The sequence below is a fragment of the Ovis aries genome, chromosome 1, assembly GCF_016772045.2.
Source record: "Ovis aries strain OAR_USU_Benz2616 breed Rambouillet chromosome 1, ARS-UI_Ramb_v3.0, whole genome shotgun sequence".
NCBI lineage: Eukaryota > Metazoa > Chordata > Mammalia > Artiodactyla > Bovidae > Ovis > Ovis aries.
In genome coordinates, this window is record NC_056054.1 from 18,052,424 (window position 1) to 18,070,034 (window position 17,611).

General features: G+C 47.9%; 1 protein-coding gene across 2 annotated transcripts; it reads right to left on the reverse strand.

Annotated features, from left to right (window-relative positions):
- Nucleotides 1–12,343: 12,343 nt before the first annotated feature.
- On the reverse strand, nt 12,344–17,531 carry MED8 (mediator complex subunit 8). 2 transcript variants are annotated; one of them, XM_012117908.3, is made up of 7 exons: nt 17,504–17,531; nt 16,050–16,168; nt 14,899–15,043; nt 14,349–14,489; nt 14,073–14,154; nt 13,456–13,704; nt 12,344–12,728 (listed from the first exon to the last, which is right to left on the reverse strand). In XM_012117908.3, exons 1-7 carry the CDS (start codon nt 17,507–17,509, stop codon nt 12,664–12,666), a joined length of 807 nt encoding a protein of 268 aa, XP_011973298.1. In that variant the 5' UTR covers nt 17,510–17,531; the 3' UTR covers nt 12,344–12,663. The 2 variants fall into 2 exon arrangements, with proteins under 2 accessions (XP_011973298.1, XP_011973368.1); XM_012117978.4 differs by having other exon boundaries at nt 16,415–17,531.
- Between the last annotated feature and the right edge of the window lie 80 nt (nt 17,532–17,611).

Here is a 17,611-nt window from a genome sequence, read left to right on the forward strand (position 1 = left end):
GGGTAAGTCTGTCAGTGGACTGCTAGGAAATGGGACCACTTAGAACCTGCAGGGAAGCTGGGTGGAAGATCTTGGAGGTAAGAGGGTCCATGGAACGCTACCTACACTGGGGGCAGGCTGATAAACTGGAGAAGCTGAAAGAGTCCAGGAAGTCGTTCTTGATAAGGATAAAGGCCAGATGTGTGTGGGGGTAGGGAAGAATACCAAGTCCAACAGCTGAAACTCCCCCTGAAATTCATGGAGCCTTCCTGACTAAAGGGAAGTGAGGTGACAACTTCCCCTGGGCCCCACCCTCTCTGACTCACAGGTCACTCACATGGGCCTTTCTCCATCCTCTCTCCCCAGAAGATAAACTACTGATTTACCTTCTCCAAGGGTTCAGTCTGAAAACCACCATCTGTATGAACTGAACAATAACAACTCTATTTCCGTGATTATGTGGTTTTATGTGTTTCTGGGAAAAAAAAAAATCTAAAGGGACATCGGATCAAAGAAGCAGGAAAAAGAAAAAGGGAAAAGGTATTATCTGTATGTGCCTGCAAGGGAGGCGGTGGAGCAGTGGAGGGAACAGGGTATGGGGGTGGCAGGAGAACTGGCTGAGAACAATAGGTACTGAGGGTCAGAGGCTGAGAGGCCACAGGAGTGGCAGGTAGGAATGGAAGCAGCCTCCCGGGGCCTGTGTCGAGCTTCTCCCTTCCCCACCTGTAAAGGACAAAGGGCACTTTCTAACTGTATCCGCACAGAGGAGCTGAGGGGAGGGCTGTGTCCGTGAGGACAGAGGAATGAAGATGAGGGGAAGGGCTTGTCGGTTAATGATTCTGCATGTCCATGGGCCTCAGTCAGCTCGCTGGTGTCCTCTGCCTAAGGTTGGGACCTTGGCTGAAGGAAGGACATCCAGCCAGCAGAAGAGAAAGACTGCATGCGAACACTCATCATACCATCTGAACTGGGGGGCTGCCTGAACCCTTGAGAGGTCAGGGGGACAAGGCCTGATCTGTTGTAGGTAGCCAATGCCAACACCCTATGAGTACTGTTCAGTGTTCACTGAACTGAGGGTAAAAAAAGAAAAAAAGAAATGCAGTTTGGGGGAAAGGGCTGTGATAAAATGTGCTGGAAGAGTTCTGGAGAGAGAAAAGGGAAGGCTTTTGGTGAGGGGACAAACCAGGGGAGGTTATCAAGATGGAAGAAAGAGAGTTAGCAAGATCTGGAAGATGTGGGAGAAAGGCCAAAAAGGGGACAGAGAAAATGCAACACTTTCTCTGGCAAGCACGGGGCCAGCTGCTTCCCATATGCTCTTATGGTTCAGTCCTGTAAGGTAAGTACTGTGATCACTGCTGAACAGATGGGGAAAGAATGGAATCAGAAAGGGCGAAGGGTTTCTTCTCAAGGTGACACAGCAAGTGAGGTGGAAGTAACATAGATGATTCAAACTGAGGAAAAAGCACGGACAAAGGGATGGATGGAGGGAAGAACAGGTCAGGAGCAGGGAACTGGAAGTGATTCTATTTGGCGAAAGGATCCAGTGAATGAAAGGCCTTCATATGCTAGGTTAAAAAGTAGCTTGGCCCCAGATCATGAAGTATTTTGAATGAAAGAAAGAGGAGTTTTGTTTGTACTGAGATGTCCCTGGAGATTTTTAAGGGGTTGGTATGATCCCCATTGTTATTTACAAAGAAAAACTTGGTGACAGTGAGATTATCAACAGGAAGGCAGAGAGGAAGGGAGGCCAGGTGGGAGACCAGCTCAGAGGCGCAAGTGTGACACGGTAAGGGCCTAACCTAGAGCAATGGAGCAAGAAGGAAGAAGAGGGGATGGGACCAGAACTGACAGCCAGGCTGGCAAGCTGGGTAACACCGTGGAGCAGGATGGAGGAAGAGAATGAATTGGGATATCCTGAGTTTGAGGAAAGATGGCCCCTTCCACAGGCAATCTGAAACACAGTACTGTAAGTTTAGGAGAAAGAATGGGGTTTGGTCATGGTGGGGGGCGGGGCGCGGGGGACAATATCTGCGAATTGTCTGCAGAGATAAAACCACACACAGTGGACTGTTGTAGCTTTAAGTCCGGTCCCATTCAGATACTTTCCCATCCCCCTGCTTTCATTTCCTTTAGGGAATTTCTGCCCAGCCCCGCTGCTGCTTTAGTCACGGCGTTCTCTCCATTTCCCTCAGTGCTCCTAATGGCACAGAATCCAAGCAACAAGAGAGTTCTCCCACGAAGTGAGCAATATGTAGTAGAGTGGAGAAATGCAGAGACAGAGCCGAGACAACACCAAGCCCCTGACCTGCCTGGAGCCAGTCACCCTTCAACTCCCCATCTGTACAACCCAAATCCATTGGGTCTCTCTTTTTTTCAGTTCAGTCAGTTCAGTTCAGTCACTCAGTCGTGTCCAACTCTGCTGCATGAATCGCAGCACGCCAGGCCTCCCTGTCCATCACCAACTCCCAGAGTTCACTCAGACTCAAGTCCATCGAGTCCGTGATGCCATCCACCCATCTCATCCTCCGTCATCCCCTTCTCCTGCCCCCAATCCCTCCCAGCATCAAAGTCTTTTCCAATGAGTCAACTCTTCACATGAGGTGGCCAAAGTACTGGAGTTTCCGCTTTAGCATCATTCCTTCCAAAGAAATCCCAGGGTTGATCTCCTTCAGAATGGACTGGTTGGATTTCCTTGCAGTCCAAGGGACTCTCAAGAGTCTTCTCCAACACCACAGTTCAAAAGCATCAATTCTTCTCGGCGCTCAGCTTTCTTCACAGTCCAACTCTCACATCCATACACGACTACTGGAAAAACCACAGCCTTGACTAGACGGACCTTAGTCGGCAAAGTAATGTCTCTGCTTTTCAATATGCTGTCTAGGTTGGTCATAGCTTTCCTTCCAAGGAGTAAGCATCTTTTAATTTCATGGCTGCAATCACCATCTGCAGTGATTTTGGAGCCCCCCCAAAATAAAGTCTGACACTATTTCCACTGTTTCCCCATCTATTTCCCATGAAGTGATGGGACCGGATGCCATGATCTTCGTTTTCTGAATGTTGAACTTTAAGCCAACTTTTTCACTCTCCTCTTTCACTTTCATCAAGAGGCTTTTTAGCTTCTCTGCACTTTCTGTCATAAGGGTGGTATCATCTGCATATCTGAGGTTATTGATATTTCTCCCGGCAATCTTGATTCCAGTTTGTGTTTCTTCCAGTCCAGTGATTCTCATGATGTACTCTGAATATAAGTTAAATAAGCAGGGTGACAATATACAGCCTTGACCTACTCCTTTTCCTATTTGGAACCAGTCTGTTGTTTCATGTCCAGTTCTAACTGTATGCTTCCTGACCTGCATACAGATTTCTCAAGAGACAGGTTAGGTGGTCTGGTATTCCCATCTCTCTCAGAATTTTCCACAGTTTATTGTGATCCACACAGTCAAAGGCCTTGGCATAGTCAATAAAGCAGAAATAGATGTTTTTCTGGAACTCTCTTGCTTTTTCCATGATCCTGTGGATGTTGGCAATTTGATCTCTGGTTCCTCTGCCTTTTCTAAAACCAGCTTGAACATCAGGAAGTTCACTGTTCACATATTGCTGAAGCCTGGCTTGGAGAACTTTGAGCATTACTTTACTAGCATGTGAGAGATGAGTGCAATTGTGCGGTAGTTTGAGCATTCTTTGGCATTGCCTTTCTTTGGGATTGGACTGAAAACTGACCTTTTCCAGTCCTGTGGCCACTGCTGAGTTTTCCAAATTTGCTGGCATATTGAGTGCAGCACTTTCACAGCATCATCTTTCAGGATTTGAAACAGCTCAACTGGAATGCCATCACCTCCACTAGCTTTGTTCGTAGTGATGCTTTCTAAGGCTCACTTGACTTCACATTCCAGGATGTCTGGCTCTAGATGAGTGATCACACCATCTTGATTATCCAGGTCATGAAGATCTTTTTGTACAGTTCTTCTGTGTATTCTTGCCACCTCTTCTTAATATCTTCTGCTTCTGTTAGGTCCATACCATGTCTGTCGCTAGTTTAATTGCAATATGTTGTAATCAAAATAGTCTAGTATGCTATGTGATAAAGACAAGATTTCTCAGGAGAGCGTAAGGGATTGCTCAGGGGAAGGAGAACAGTATTGGCATTTCAGTGCTGACTATATGCCTGGCAGGCCTTGTATGCCCTTCTGAGAAGCCTGGACTTTATTATATAGTAAAATAAGAGCTACTTAAGTTGAATTTTAAATATGCTAAGTGGAAGGTACCTTTCTCTGAGCATATTACGGGATTATAGCACCAATTTAGGAGGTGGAAATCAAGGGTCTTGGAACTAAAGTAATTTGCCTAAGGTCACATAACAGATAAGTGTTCAGTTCAGTTCAGTCGCTCAGTCATGTCCAAGTCTTGTGACCCCATGGACCACAGCACGCCAGGCCTCCCTGTCCGTCACCAACTCCTGGAGTCCACCCAAACTCATGTCCATTGAGATGGTGATGCCCTCCAACCATTTCATCCTGTCATCGCTTTCTACTCCTGCCTTTCCTGGCATCAGGGTCTTTTCCAATGAGTCAGCTCTTCACATGAGGTGGCCAAAGTATTGGAGTTTCAGCTTCAACATCAGTTCTTCCAATGAACACCCAGGACTGATCTCCTTTAGGACGGACTGGTTGGATCTCCTTGCAGTCCAAGGGACTCTTGAGTCTTCTCCAATATCACAGGTCAAAAGCATCAATTCTTCAGCACTCAGCTTTCTTTACAGTCCAACTCTCACATCCATACATGACTACTGGAAAAACCATAGCCTTGACTAGACGGACCTTAGTCGGCAAAGTAATGTCTCTGCTTTTGAATATGCTGTCTAGGTTGGTCATAACTTTCCTTCCAAGGAGTAAGTGTCTTTTCATTTCATGGCTGCAGTTACCATCTCCAGGTCGGGTATAATTTAAAAATGGTCAACCGTAAAAGGGAGGAAGTGATAAAGACTTGACAGGAGTAGGTGCTATTGGGAGGACAAACTGTTCACCAGATGAACAGGAGGTTGGAGCAAGAAAAAGAGAGGGCAGACACACCAAGAAGAGGGCAAAGCATGTTTAAGGCATGGAAGTGTGAGACAGCACCTAGTCCACAGGTACTGGCCCCAGCTTACAGTATAGTGACAAGAACCATGGAGTTGCCATGGCAAAACAAGGCCTAAAGGACTGGTGGTGACTGTGAAGGGAAGAGAGCAAGCATGGAGCTCTGGTGTGTGATAACCAGTGGATCACACAGCCACCAGTGAAGACCTAAGCCTGGACTGAGTGAGCAGGGACAGAGGAGAACACAGCCCAGCTTCACAGGGAGACCCCTGAGTGGTGAACGCCCCGCTGTGGAAGGGATGTGGGCAGACTGGAACTGGGTCTTCAGATGGTGTGGACAGGGAACAGATAGAGCTTAGAAGGAAGCCAGTGAGGATGCCTGCCATATGGTCTTAACTCAAAATCACAGTTTAGGAGACCAAACTGGGCTTTAATAGAAGTCTGTAGGTGACAACTAAGAGGGAGAAAGAAAGTTCACACAACTAGATCTGGAAATGACTCGTTGCGTCAGGCAAGCCAGTGCAAAAATGTTCCAGTGTCTGCTCTGCACACAGTGGGGGATTAAATGTGCATGGAGAGTCTCTCCTAGTGTGAATGTAGCTGTGAGCACAGATGAGCTACAGAGGAAGAGTTACCTCCGCACAGAGGGACTGGTCAATGATTGATTGAAGCAACAATTGCTGACAGCAGACTTTCAGACACTACCCTGAGGATAGTTAATATTCACTGAGCTTCTACTATTGTCAGGCACACTATCCTAAGCGCTTTGTATGTATTAATATATTTAAACTTCACAGAAGCCTTGTGAAATAGCCACTAGTATTATCACCCCTAGAAATAAGGAATCTGAGGCAGAGAGAGGTAAAGTAACTCGCTGAAGGCCACACAGCTAGTAGGTGGCACAGCTAGAATTTGAACCTAAAGGAAATCAGTCCTGAATATTCATTGGAAGGACTGATGCTGAAGCTGAAGCTCCAACACTTTGGCCAGCTGATGTGAAGAGCTGACTCATTGGAAAAGACCCTGATTCTGGGAAAGATTGAGAGTAGGAAGAGAAGGGGGCGGTAGAAGATGAGACGGTTAGATAGCATCACTAACTCAATGGACATGAATTTGAGCAAACTCCAGGAGATACTGAAGGACAGGGAAGCCTCGCATGCTGCAGTCCATGGGGTTTCAAAGAGTCAGACACAACTGAGCAACTTAACAACCACCTGGCACTAGAAAATGCTCTTTTAACCAAAATGCTAGATTATACTCTCTCTCCAAGCTCAACCAAATAACAACAGCAATAGCAGCAGCTACCACTTCCAGTGTTTATAGTGGGCTAGATGCCATGTATGCCAGGCATGCACATTTCTTGCAGAAGAAAATATAGCTGTCATTCAGAAGAACTGGATTTAAACTTTGACAGTGCAGGGTGCTTGAACTTGGGGGCAATAAAGAGCAGCAGGAGCTAGAATAAGTTTGTACAAGGTACAAACGTAGAGCATAAAAGAGCAGGTCATTGACTGCACCTAGTGGGAATGGCACTGGGCTGTGGACAGATAGGTTTCTTGGAAGCTTCAGAGTGTGACCTATGAGCTGAATTTTGAAAGAAGATTGGATATTCATCACAGAACGATGGGACAAAATGTTCTGTGCAGAGGGAACAGTGGGAATAAAGAAATGGGGGGCTAAAGAGAGTTACATTCAGGAAACATCAAGCAATTTGTACAACGTGGGAACAGAGTGGGTGGCAGGACAGTACAGAAATTAAGTCAGGAGAAGTCAGGGAGCTAGATCACAAAACACTCGACTTGTTTTTCCAGGAAATTTAAGGTGTTTTTCAAACTTGTCCACTGCAGTAAATGTTAAAAAAAGAAAAAGAATAAATATCCCCAGACAATTTAGCAGCTTAGTATGAAATCCTTTGGACTAGTAGGAACTCCCCAAAGTCTGCTTACTCTTTCCTGCATGCCTGATAATTCTGCATTTTGTTTAAGTTACTTACCCTTGAGTAAAATGGGCAGTCTAGGATGAGCTCTACCCTGTAACTTTCAGTATGCCTGGCATACTACCAACCTGCCCAGCATGTGGACCCTAGTTTGAGAACCAGGGGAAGGAAACTATCAAAAGGACTTTAATCAAGGGAGTAATGGGATCAAATCTACAGAAATCTATCTGGCAGCCACATGGAAGATGAGTTGGAGTGGGCAAGCCTGGATGCAGGGCGTCCAAACATTACTTTTAAGGCGAGGCTCCAGGCCCAAACTGCAGGGCAGGATGGATGGATCCTGGGGAGGCAGAATTGACAGGATTTGTATCTGGCTGAGTTAGGGGGTGGTGCTGGGACACAGAGTGGGGAAGTGTTTACGACAGTTTCCATAGACCTGGCTTAGGTCACACCTAGGATACTAGAAAAGAAACAGGTTGGTAGGGAAAGATGATTGGATTGGCACATTCAGAACCTGAGGTACTTGTGTATCAGTTCAGTTCAGTTCAGTCGTTCAGTCGTGTCCGACTCTTTCCGATCCCATGAATTGCAGCACGCCAGGCCTCCCTGTCCATCACCAACTCCTGGAGTTCACTTAAACTCATGTCCATCGAGTTGGTGATGCTATCCAGCCATCTCATCCTCTGTGGATCATAGGGGCAGGAATACCCAATAGGCATCTGCATGTCAGCAAAGAGGTCTGGGCTGTCTGATAAAACTTGCTTGAGTTATGTACATAAAGGTGGTGGTCGCAGAGACAGCAGGTAGAATAAGAACAGCAGGTTAACGACAGAGTCCTAGAGAATAACAACATTCAAGAAGCAGGCAGAGGGACAGAAGGCCAGAAGCTGCCGAGAAGGGATGGTCAGAGAAGCAGGAGTCAGTGAAGGGGAAAAGGTGGAGAAGCAACGGGCAGCACTGTTTAAAACCATGGAGATAAGTAAGAAACAGAAGGACTGAAGAAAGTCTGGATTTAGCTCTCAGGTCAATAGTGATCTGAGACAGGCTAGTGCCTGAGGAAGAGTGGAAGTGGGACTAAAGAGTGAGTTATGGGGCGTGAAGGAAGATGGTGATGGCAGGCTCCGTATTTCAAGAGCATGGCCGAGAGTCAAGTGAGTGGTGACATGGGCTCAAGGATTAACACGGAAGGATACTAACCAGGGCCGTGAAAATGGGTGCAGCCTAGAGAAATGCGTACAAAAGACCAAGGACAGTCTACACATGGGCTGCGGGCCAGGGAAGATTAATCACCAAAATGACTGTGAAGGAGGGGAATTCAGGTGACAGCAGGGAAGGGAGTGAAATGGCAGAGGAAACACAGGAAGGGGAGCAGCCCGTGGTGCCTTGGATTCAATTCCTTGGGGAAGGTTATCATCACATGGAAAAGTGTAATTTGCTGCCTTTAAGAGGGGGAGTCTCTGGTACATATATCTTGCCCAGAGGAAAGAAAGAGATGCCTAAGTGGGAAGGTGACTTCTGGCATTCAATGCATTTATCTCTGTTGTGAGTGACTGAAGTCACTCAGTCGTGTCCGACTCTTTGCGACCCCATGGATGGTAGCCTACCAGGCTCCTCTGTCCATAGGATTTTCCAGGCAAGAGTACTGGAGTGGGTTGCCATTTCCTTCTCCAGGAGATCTTCTCAACCCAAGGATCGAACCCAGGTCTCCCACATTGTAGGCAGACACTCTACCATCTGAGCCACCATCTCTGTTGTAACTTTTACTAAAGAACTAGTGAAAGTTAGTAAATAATTTTAGGGAAGTGGTCTAGAGGGAGGTCTGTATTCTAAACTGCAGGTGACAGGGAACGTTAGGAACAGTTTGGAGAGGTTCAAGGGATTGGCAGGCCAGTCCAAGAAAAACTTTGCCTATCATAACATAGTCACGCGATGAGGAAAATGAAAAGTACCTGGGGATATACAGGCCTCAGAACCATTGCCAAAGACTTGAAAGCTAGGAAGTATCACTGGGAGCACCCAGGTGAGAAAACTGAGGCCCAGGGAAGTCAGGGGCCTTGCCCATTGTGTACTTGGGGGAACCGCCATGTCCATATGGTAGGTGATATCTTGAGAGCACATGAACTGATCAAAAGGCGACAACAGAGAGCCAGAACCTGCCTCAATAGAAAGTAAGAGCCAGAAGTCAAAGGGAAGAGAGGAAATTTGTCCCGTAGGACAAAATACATCTTCAAGCAATGACTGAAGTTTCAGTTAGAAAGCCCCATCTGCAGGTGGCAAACTCTTTTCAAATGTTAGCCCCTGTGTGTTCAAGGCTGTCATGCCAGAGCCACACTGAGCCTCCACAGGTTGGTACAGTGAACCCTCCAGACTGAATCACAAAGGGACCACAGCCCCCAGCCCTACTCCTGGCCCACTGCTAAACTTCAATAGGCTAGCCCTCACCACTTGGAAAAGATGGAAGAAAATGTACATCCCTTGGCGGTTTCTCTAGACAGTAATCAGGAGCTGATCTGGCATGGGCCTTTGGAAGGATTCCGCCCCCGTCCTGCCTGGTGCTGGGATCAGCTCACACGGCTCCTGTGTCCACAAGGCACAGAGAATACATTGTCCATAAGGAGGATTATTCTGTACAAGAAGTTCAGACAAAGGGAGAGGTTGTTCCCAGCTGCCTGGGGGAGGTGAGAAGGGGGCTGGAAAGGGACTGGCCTTGCACTAGGGCATTCCTACAGAGATCAGCTTCTTCCCTTCAACAGCAGGACAGGAGGTGGGCACTATACCGGCTCCGGTTCAGTCCAAACACCAGGACTGATTATGGAGTTTGACGGAGCACTTAGCTAAAACCTATCTACCTTGACTGTTTCCCAAGACAGTGCAAGGCCAAGTTAAATGACCTAACTAGGTAGGGCAGCAATAGACATCAGCAGAGGAAGAAAACAGGGTGACTGGGGCAACGTGCAAAAGAGAGGTTCAGCAATGACAGAGTGCCAGCCTCAGGGCAGAGCTGGAGAGGGGGTGGTCCTAGCAATGGGCGTCATGCAAATACTGATGCAGTAAGCTTCCGCCTTCAACAGGATGACCTCTGTGCTGCAGTTAAGTTTAACAGCTGCTGCTTCTTTCGCCATCCCAGACACACACTTGGGAGACACTGGCCTAATCTCATTTTCCCCGGGTCCCCAAGAATAGAAGCAAACACAGGCCCCAGGCAAAACAGAAACATTAGAAACTGGACAACACTACCAGAGGGAAGCAGGAGTGCCATCTTTTTATCTTAAATCTGAGCAAGGGAGCAGCAGGTCAATGTGCTCTTCTCAAAACTCTATAATATTCTCTCTATTCCCACCTTTGGGGATGAGTGGGTTAGGGATGGGAGATACTCTCCACCGAGACACTTGCTGGGCTGTATGAGCCCCAAAGGTGGTGATGCTGCTAGGTTTGTACACTCCAGAGGATCTGGGGTTGGGAGGTTGGGAACGAGAGCATGTCCTCTCAGAGTGAATACAGACATAAGGGCACGAGATGGAGGTGGGGTCCCGAGTATGCTCCTCTTGGGACAGGAGGGCACTTCCACTCTGGGAGGACAAGGAATCCATTTCAAATAGTACTTTGGGAATGACGTTGCTATTAGTCTGAGGCAACAAAGACACTTGGGGTTGGTTTCAATAGGTTTGAAAAGTTTTCAAGAAATTTTCAACAGGAAGGAATCTTTGGGTGGAATAAAGGAGGGTGGTCACCAAGATACTCCAGGGGTTTTGGAGACGCACACCTTGAATTCGATCCGATGTGACAGTGAGCTCGGATATTTCCAGTGCAAAGGGAAGAGAAGAGAAGGAACAAGCGAGCGGCCTGACAGACCGGTAAGGCAGCCCTGCTGTAGTGGGGAAAGTGCCCGACACTGCCTCCGAGCTGACGGCAGGGCTCTTCGTGCTCTGTGTACTGTGATCAGTGAGCTGCATGGATACATTTCTGGTCGTGATGGAACTCGAATGGATGTGACATCTGTGACTACTTTTCCAGTCCTTTGCTGCCACAGCCTGGCAGAGTCCTGCCTGGCACTGAACAAATACCAAAGTGCTAATATGTGACAGAAGAGAACAGAGCAAAGGCAGCTGGGAGGAATCAGCAGCCCCTCTTATTACCTCTCAGGACTTTTAGATCAAACCTACAGATAAGACAAAAAAAAAAAAAACAACCTAAGAAAACTTTTTATTGGAGAAGAAAAAAGGATTGCCTTGGGACTTGGTGGTCCAGTGGTTAAGACTTTGGGCTCCCATTGTAAGGGGCCTGGGTTTGATCCCTGGCTGGGGAACTAGATCCGATATGCTGCAATTAAGAGTTCACCTGTTGCAACCAAAAATCCTGCATGCTGCAACTAAGACCCAGCACAGCCAAATAAATAAAATTTTTTAAAATACTGCCTTGCAACAACCTTGAAAGTCTCTGACGTGTAGTCTCCAATCCCCACACAGCTCTCTCAATTTACCTGCTGTCAGATAACCCTGACACAGTGGTCATCAACTTAAATAACTTTATTCAGAGCAATCCTTTGGTCCACTTCTGCTGACTCAACTCCTGCCCTTGCTTGCAAAGGAGAGCCAAGAAAGGCAGCTTAAGCTGGTGACCCAAGCCCACTCTCCTCTCCAGCTTTATAGAAGCAGGCAAAAGTGCTGGCGGCTGCCACCTCCCACCATCCACTTGACCCTTATTGGAACCACTGGCTCAGTGGACTGGAGAAAAGCCATGCTAACTGAGCCCAGGAACCAGGCATACTTTGAGGATGACTCAACCACAATGAGAGACGGTGTGAGGTGCAAGTCCCCTTTCCCTCCAAAATATGAAAGAAAAAAAAAAAAGGTCTGGAGAACAAGGGACATTTTCACTTGCTCACAAAACCCTTTCTCACGTAGTCCTGCCTGGCAGAGCCACTTCCTGAGGAAGTCCCCACCTACTGGGACTTCAGCATCTTCCCTGACATGCCCAGGGTGGGGTAAAGGATAGGGGACTCTGACTATTTCCCAGATGAGAGCTGAACTGGCTTCTGAGAGGATGGAGAGTAGAGCAGTCCCAAGCTTCTCCAGAGTTGTAAGTGGATGGTCTGTCTCAGCCCGGAGGCCTCGTCACCTGCAGCCTGGAGAGATGGCCAGGCTGGAATGTGGGAAGCAAGGCCTGTGGAGGCAGCGGGCCTCTAAGGACACAGAAGCTGTCACCATCTCTGGCAGCACAAAATAAACACAGGCTTTCAAACAAAGCTGAGCGGTCCACGATCTTGTGTCCATCAGCTCACCACAGACACGAAGCAGTTTCAGATCAGGGCAAGTTCTGGATCGAGGACCGAGGAGGGGGCAGTGGGGAGAAGTGGCTGTAGAAACTCTCATTTATTGAATACTCATTATTTCATAGATTGTGCTAAGTGTTTTACATCATTTTCCCATTTTAATCCTCACAACAACCCTATGAGGTAGGTATTATCATCATTTATAAACCAGAAAACAGGCTCAGAAAAAGTAGGTCACTTGCCCAAGGTCACACAGCTAGTTGGCAGTGGAGATGGGATCTGTCTGTGGCCGAAAGCCTGTGTTCTTTTCATTGTACCCATCCAGGTCAGCTTTGGGCAAAAGGCAGTTTCACTGCCCAACTCTGAAAAGAACACCTGGGAGTGGAGGTTGCCACTCACACTCACCGCTGGTAGGGATGCATGGAAGCCGACTTGATGTTGGTTTTTATCCCACTTGGCATTTTCCCTAAAAAGAACACGAAGAAAGACACCTGAAGCACAGTCAGATGTTCGTCATAAATCAGAAGTGTTGCCTCCCAGGTTCCCTTCTGTCATCTCCTCCATCAGCTCAGAATCTGTGGCATCTGACCTTGGGTGACAAGGCTCAGAGGTACAGCTCCCTGCCCAGCCCTCTACCTGAAGATGGTCAGGAGGAGGAATAGCGGGAAGGGCTGGAGCACATCCCTGCAGGCTCTTGCTCCTCCCCTAATGGAAAAAGAGAGCTGTCCCTTTGCCTAGACAGCTTGGAAGAAAATATTTCTTCTAGCTGCTTATATCCGAACTCCTCCAGACTGTTCTGATAATTACTAAGTGAGCAGAAGAGACAGGATACAGAGCAAGGAATACGCGTAGCACTGGAAAACCTGCCTGCTTGTCAACTCCCAACACATCTACCCAGTGATCCTAATACCTAGGGTGAGACACTGACAACACACCCACCCAGAGTTAAAGGGCACAGAAGGGTAGCTAAGGGCAATTTTAGTCGAAGTTCTTTCTCATTGTCTGGTGTCTATTAACAGAGTCTCAAATGAGACTTTCACTCTCAAGAGTTTTTTTCTGGGTCACAGTCCAAGGAGAAAAGGAGAATGTCTCCAGCCCTGGGGATGGGGTGAGGGGGAAGTGTGGCAGATAACCCAGTTTATTCTCACATCCCTGCTCAAGGTCTGTCACCAAGCCAATCCTTGTCACCTTACCTGGCTGGCCTGCTTGGGCCATCTGCACCCCACTGAGCATTGGCTGCTGCTGATTTGGCGCTCCTGCTATCTGCACCTGCTGTAACCCTGAGGCTCCTGCGAGGACTGTTCCAGCTCCCGGCTGGCCTGGCTGGCTAGGACCACTGCTGCCTGAAGGCCTCCAGTTAGACAGCCCCTTTCCAAAGGCAACAGCTGCCACTAAGGCGTTGGTATCTGCCGGGTTAAAGGTCTGCTTGTTCGGCCGGAGACCTGAAGGGCAAAGTAAGTGGAGACCCTGAGGTATGCCTCTAGCCCTGGACTTCTTCTAGCACCAGGAAGACCAGTATGAGTGCCAGGGCTTGGAGTTCTGACTTCGGTAGCATCCAGACTTCCTGGCAACCCAGAGGAAGAGCCAGAGGACCCCCATGACTATCTCAGAATTCGCCCTTCTCCCTTTGCTCCTTTCTCCACCTGCCCCAGTGCTGGCCTGAAATATAGAAGGCCAACAGAATAGATGCATACCCTTGGCTAAACAGCACATCCCTGCATCCTCATTTCACCACTACCAATACCACCCTTCCTATTCCAGTGATCTTATCCCTCATTCCCCCATCACTTTGCCACCAATCCCTCCATACCTCCACTCTCTGATTCTCGTTCCTCTTTGCTGATTTTCTCCAGGAGGTTTGAGCACATTTTGTTCAAGCTCTGGATCTGTTTCTGTAACACATGTAAGTTTGTGCAGAATTTAGGGCAAGCAAGAAATGATTACAGGAAAGGTTCTTCCTTGAGCTATTCCAGGGGCAATGGAGGCATAACCAACTGCCATACCCTACAATAGAGAAGTGGGAATACTCAGCCTCTTATGGTAAAACTCGAGGGTGTAGGGCAGCAGGGCAGGGACTCGGTCCAACCTGCGCTGCGTCAGCACCAATGCGAGCAGCATCCGTGGTGAGCTGCTTCTCTTGCTCTTCAACCTCAGGGTCAGGCTTGGTTCTCAGATGGTCAGGGACCACCTCGTGGCTGAAAACAGGTACCCGTCCTTCAGTCTGCCTCTGTAACACACAGATTTTATGATCCTACTGTGCACTCCAAGAAGATTCAATTTTGGCCTGATATACACATAGTTCCTTCCACAGGCAAACAGTGCACTTTCAGGGAAAACATAACCTGAGACTAATAATATCTGGCTTCCTAAGACACTATTCCCCTCATTCCATCCTTCAACTCTATCTACTCACACCCTGTCTCTACCAGATCTAAGGATAAACCCTTCTCTACCACATTTTAATCAAAGATTGAAATAGGACAGAAGGACAAAAAGCAAGGCCTCCAAAATGTAGCCCCCACTTATTGCCACACACTACTGCATATTCAAAATTTCTAGATAGAAACCAACCACTGTGCTGTCAGTCCTCATTTAAGGGCTTTGTTTCCTAAGCTGCATCCCTCTCCTCCTCTTACCATGAGATCTTCATCTCGGTCTGGGGACAACACCAGAGGGATGATGACCTGGTTGCGGAACAGTGGTGTCTTTTCATGCTTCAAGACCTTGTTCAGAGTGTTCAGCTGTCCAGAAAGCAAGGCAAAGCTGTCCAGGACAGATGGCCTGGTGGTGGTAAGAAGATGTCAGCATGTTCCTGGTAAAGGAGCCTCAAAGGGGTCCCTCGGACTAGGAATAACCAGACTCACCCCCAAAACACTCATAGCCCTATGCTGGCCTGGGCAGGAACTAGACTGGCTCGCAGGGATTATGGGGTTAAGAAAGAGGGATACACTTTGAGTTTCTGACACAGATGGAGAAAAAAAACAGGTCATTATAGCAATCCCCACTTATCCTAAGTTTCACTTTCTGAGGTTTCGTCTACCCGTGTCAACCACAGTCCAAAAATATTAAATGATAAATCCAGGAAATAAACAATCCATGTTTTTAAATTGGGAGGTGTTCTGAGGAGTGTGATGAAATCTTGCTTCATCCCACTCTGTCCTACCCAGGATGTTGATCACCCCTTTGTCCAGCATATCCATACCGTATACGGTACCCACACAAGTAGTATAGAAAAAAAAAAACAACAACCCACAGTATATACAGAATAGGATTCAGTACTATCATAGTTTCGGGAATCCACAGTGGGTCTTAGAACTTACCCCTGATAGATCACGAGGAGCTACTACATTTGAATGGGGTGAGGACAATGGCAAAATAGGAACGATGGCTACACTATTATCACTAGAACTTCAGAAACCGGGTGAAAGATCCCTTTCCAGATCCAAACTTTCCTAGATTGGACCTAAAAGACTTGGCAAAACCCGTGCAAGAAATCCAGTATGAATACTGTGGTGGGAGGACCCACTGCAGGAGGACCTCATCCTGGAGAAGTCAAACAGGGAGAATCAAAAGCTAGAAAGAACCTGGGTTGAGAAATTGGGCATTTCTCTACTACCCTTAAAGTTGAGGTCCAAGGCCAACTTCAGTGTTAAATGTTGGGAAAGCCAGCTCTTTCTAAATCAAAAGATGTTCACAAAGTGATAAATGCTGGAGGAGGTACCCTGTGCAGCAGGTGGCCTAGCCCCCACCCATAGAGCCCTCCCCAGCTTGCCCTGGCAACTCTTACCAGGTCAGCCGGTCATACTCGTTCTCCAGCTTGTAAATGAAACTCCCCAGTGAGTTCTTCAGATCAGCCACTTGACTCAGCAGTGCATCTAATGATGCCTCAAGCTGTTTTTCCTCCCTCTGAGCCAATAGGAATAGGTTGGTTACTCAGCTGAGTGTAAGGATGACACATATAGAGGAAGGCTGAAAAGCCAGGGTGACAGTGTGCAACACCAGGACAGTGACACAGAATCTCATTGGCACAGGGACAGTCAGGCTGTTTCTGTCTCCTGTCAGCCGGGCTCCACCCCTATTTGGAGTTAGGATCACAGACAGCATCAACCCTTAGACCTTAAAACCCATTCATCTGACCTCAATTCCTCTTACCTACTGATTCCTTCCTCTCATCGCTTTTAATCCGGGCGTGACTGTTTCTCTATATTAGGCTTGGTTTGTATCTGTTCTCCCTCACTGGACAATTTTCACCAGACGTAATGCCTGGGATTTATTCTGTTCGGCACACCTCAGCAGCAGACGTACTCTGACGTCCTATGTTCTAGAACCTGCCTTGTGAACCTGGCTGTTCTTGGCAATGACATAATCTCTGAAAACCTACCTATACAGGAAGGCTCCTCTGAATACTGCCACCGTCACCTTCCTCTTCCCTCAGCATTTGCTGTTTCAACCTCCTCCTTGCTAAATCAATCTGCACTCACTTTATTGCTGTGCCAATATTCCTGTGCCCCTTTCGCAAGCTTAGTCAACCTATAAAAATGTACTGACAACTACCCTTCTGCAACAAACAGTGACAAATGAAAAACAAAACAAAACAGCAACCAAACCGCACATGCCCCTAAGCACTAGGCAAACTATATTAAAAGCTGAGGGGTCTCCAGTTTTATCTCATTTCACCCTTTAACTACTAGGGGTACACACTAGGAAGAATGAAACAGAACTGCAAAACCCCGAATGTGGAGGACACGAGCCGGGTTCCACCCACGGCCTCAGATTATTTAGTCTGGCTTCTGGCCACCACGGTCCCACAATTCCTTCCACCCTCGGGCTTCTCTCCAGTTAGATCCTCTGTTCTGTCAACATCCAACGTCTAGGCCGGGGCCTGAGCCCGAGCCCAATCCACCTCTTTCTTCAGCCGTCTTCCTTGGACTGCACCTTCCCAAATTTCAACTTGATCCTTTTCCACACCCTATCAACAACTTGATCCTTTTTCCACACCCTAGCAAGACAGTGCTGCCTTCTCCGTCCCAACCTAACCGCAGTTTCTGTCTCCTGTCAGCCGGGCTCCACCCCTATCCCTCTCCAGAGGTCCTCGTCCCCATCGCGCGTCCCTTTATCTCACAGTCGCGGTCTCGACCAAGTCCTCTCATCCCTAACTCCTCACTCTCTCCTCGGCCAGCCCACTTTCTGTCTCGTTACCCCAAGCTAGCTACCCGTCGCTAGCGCCAAACCGGTCCTCACCTGCATTGCTGCGGCGGGGGGCGGTGTCAATCACTTCCTCTTCCGGTTCCCAAGTAGGCCAATTAGAAAGCTCAGAACTCGACCCTCCCACTCACTTCCGGCCCCGCC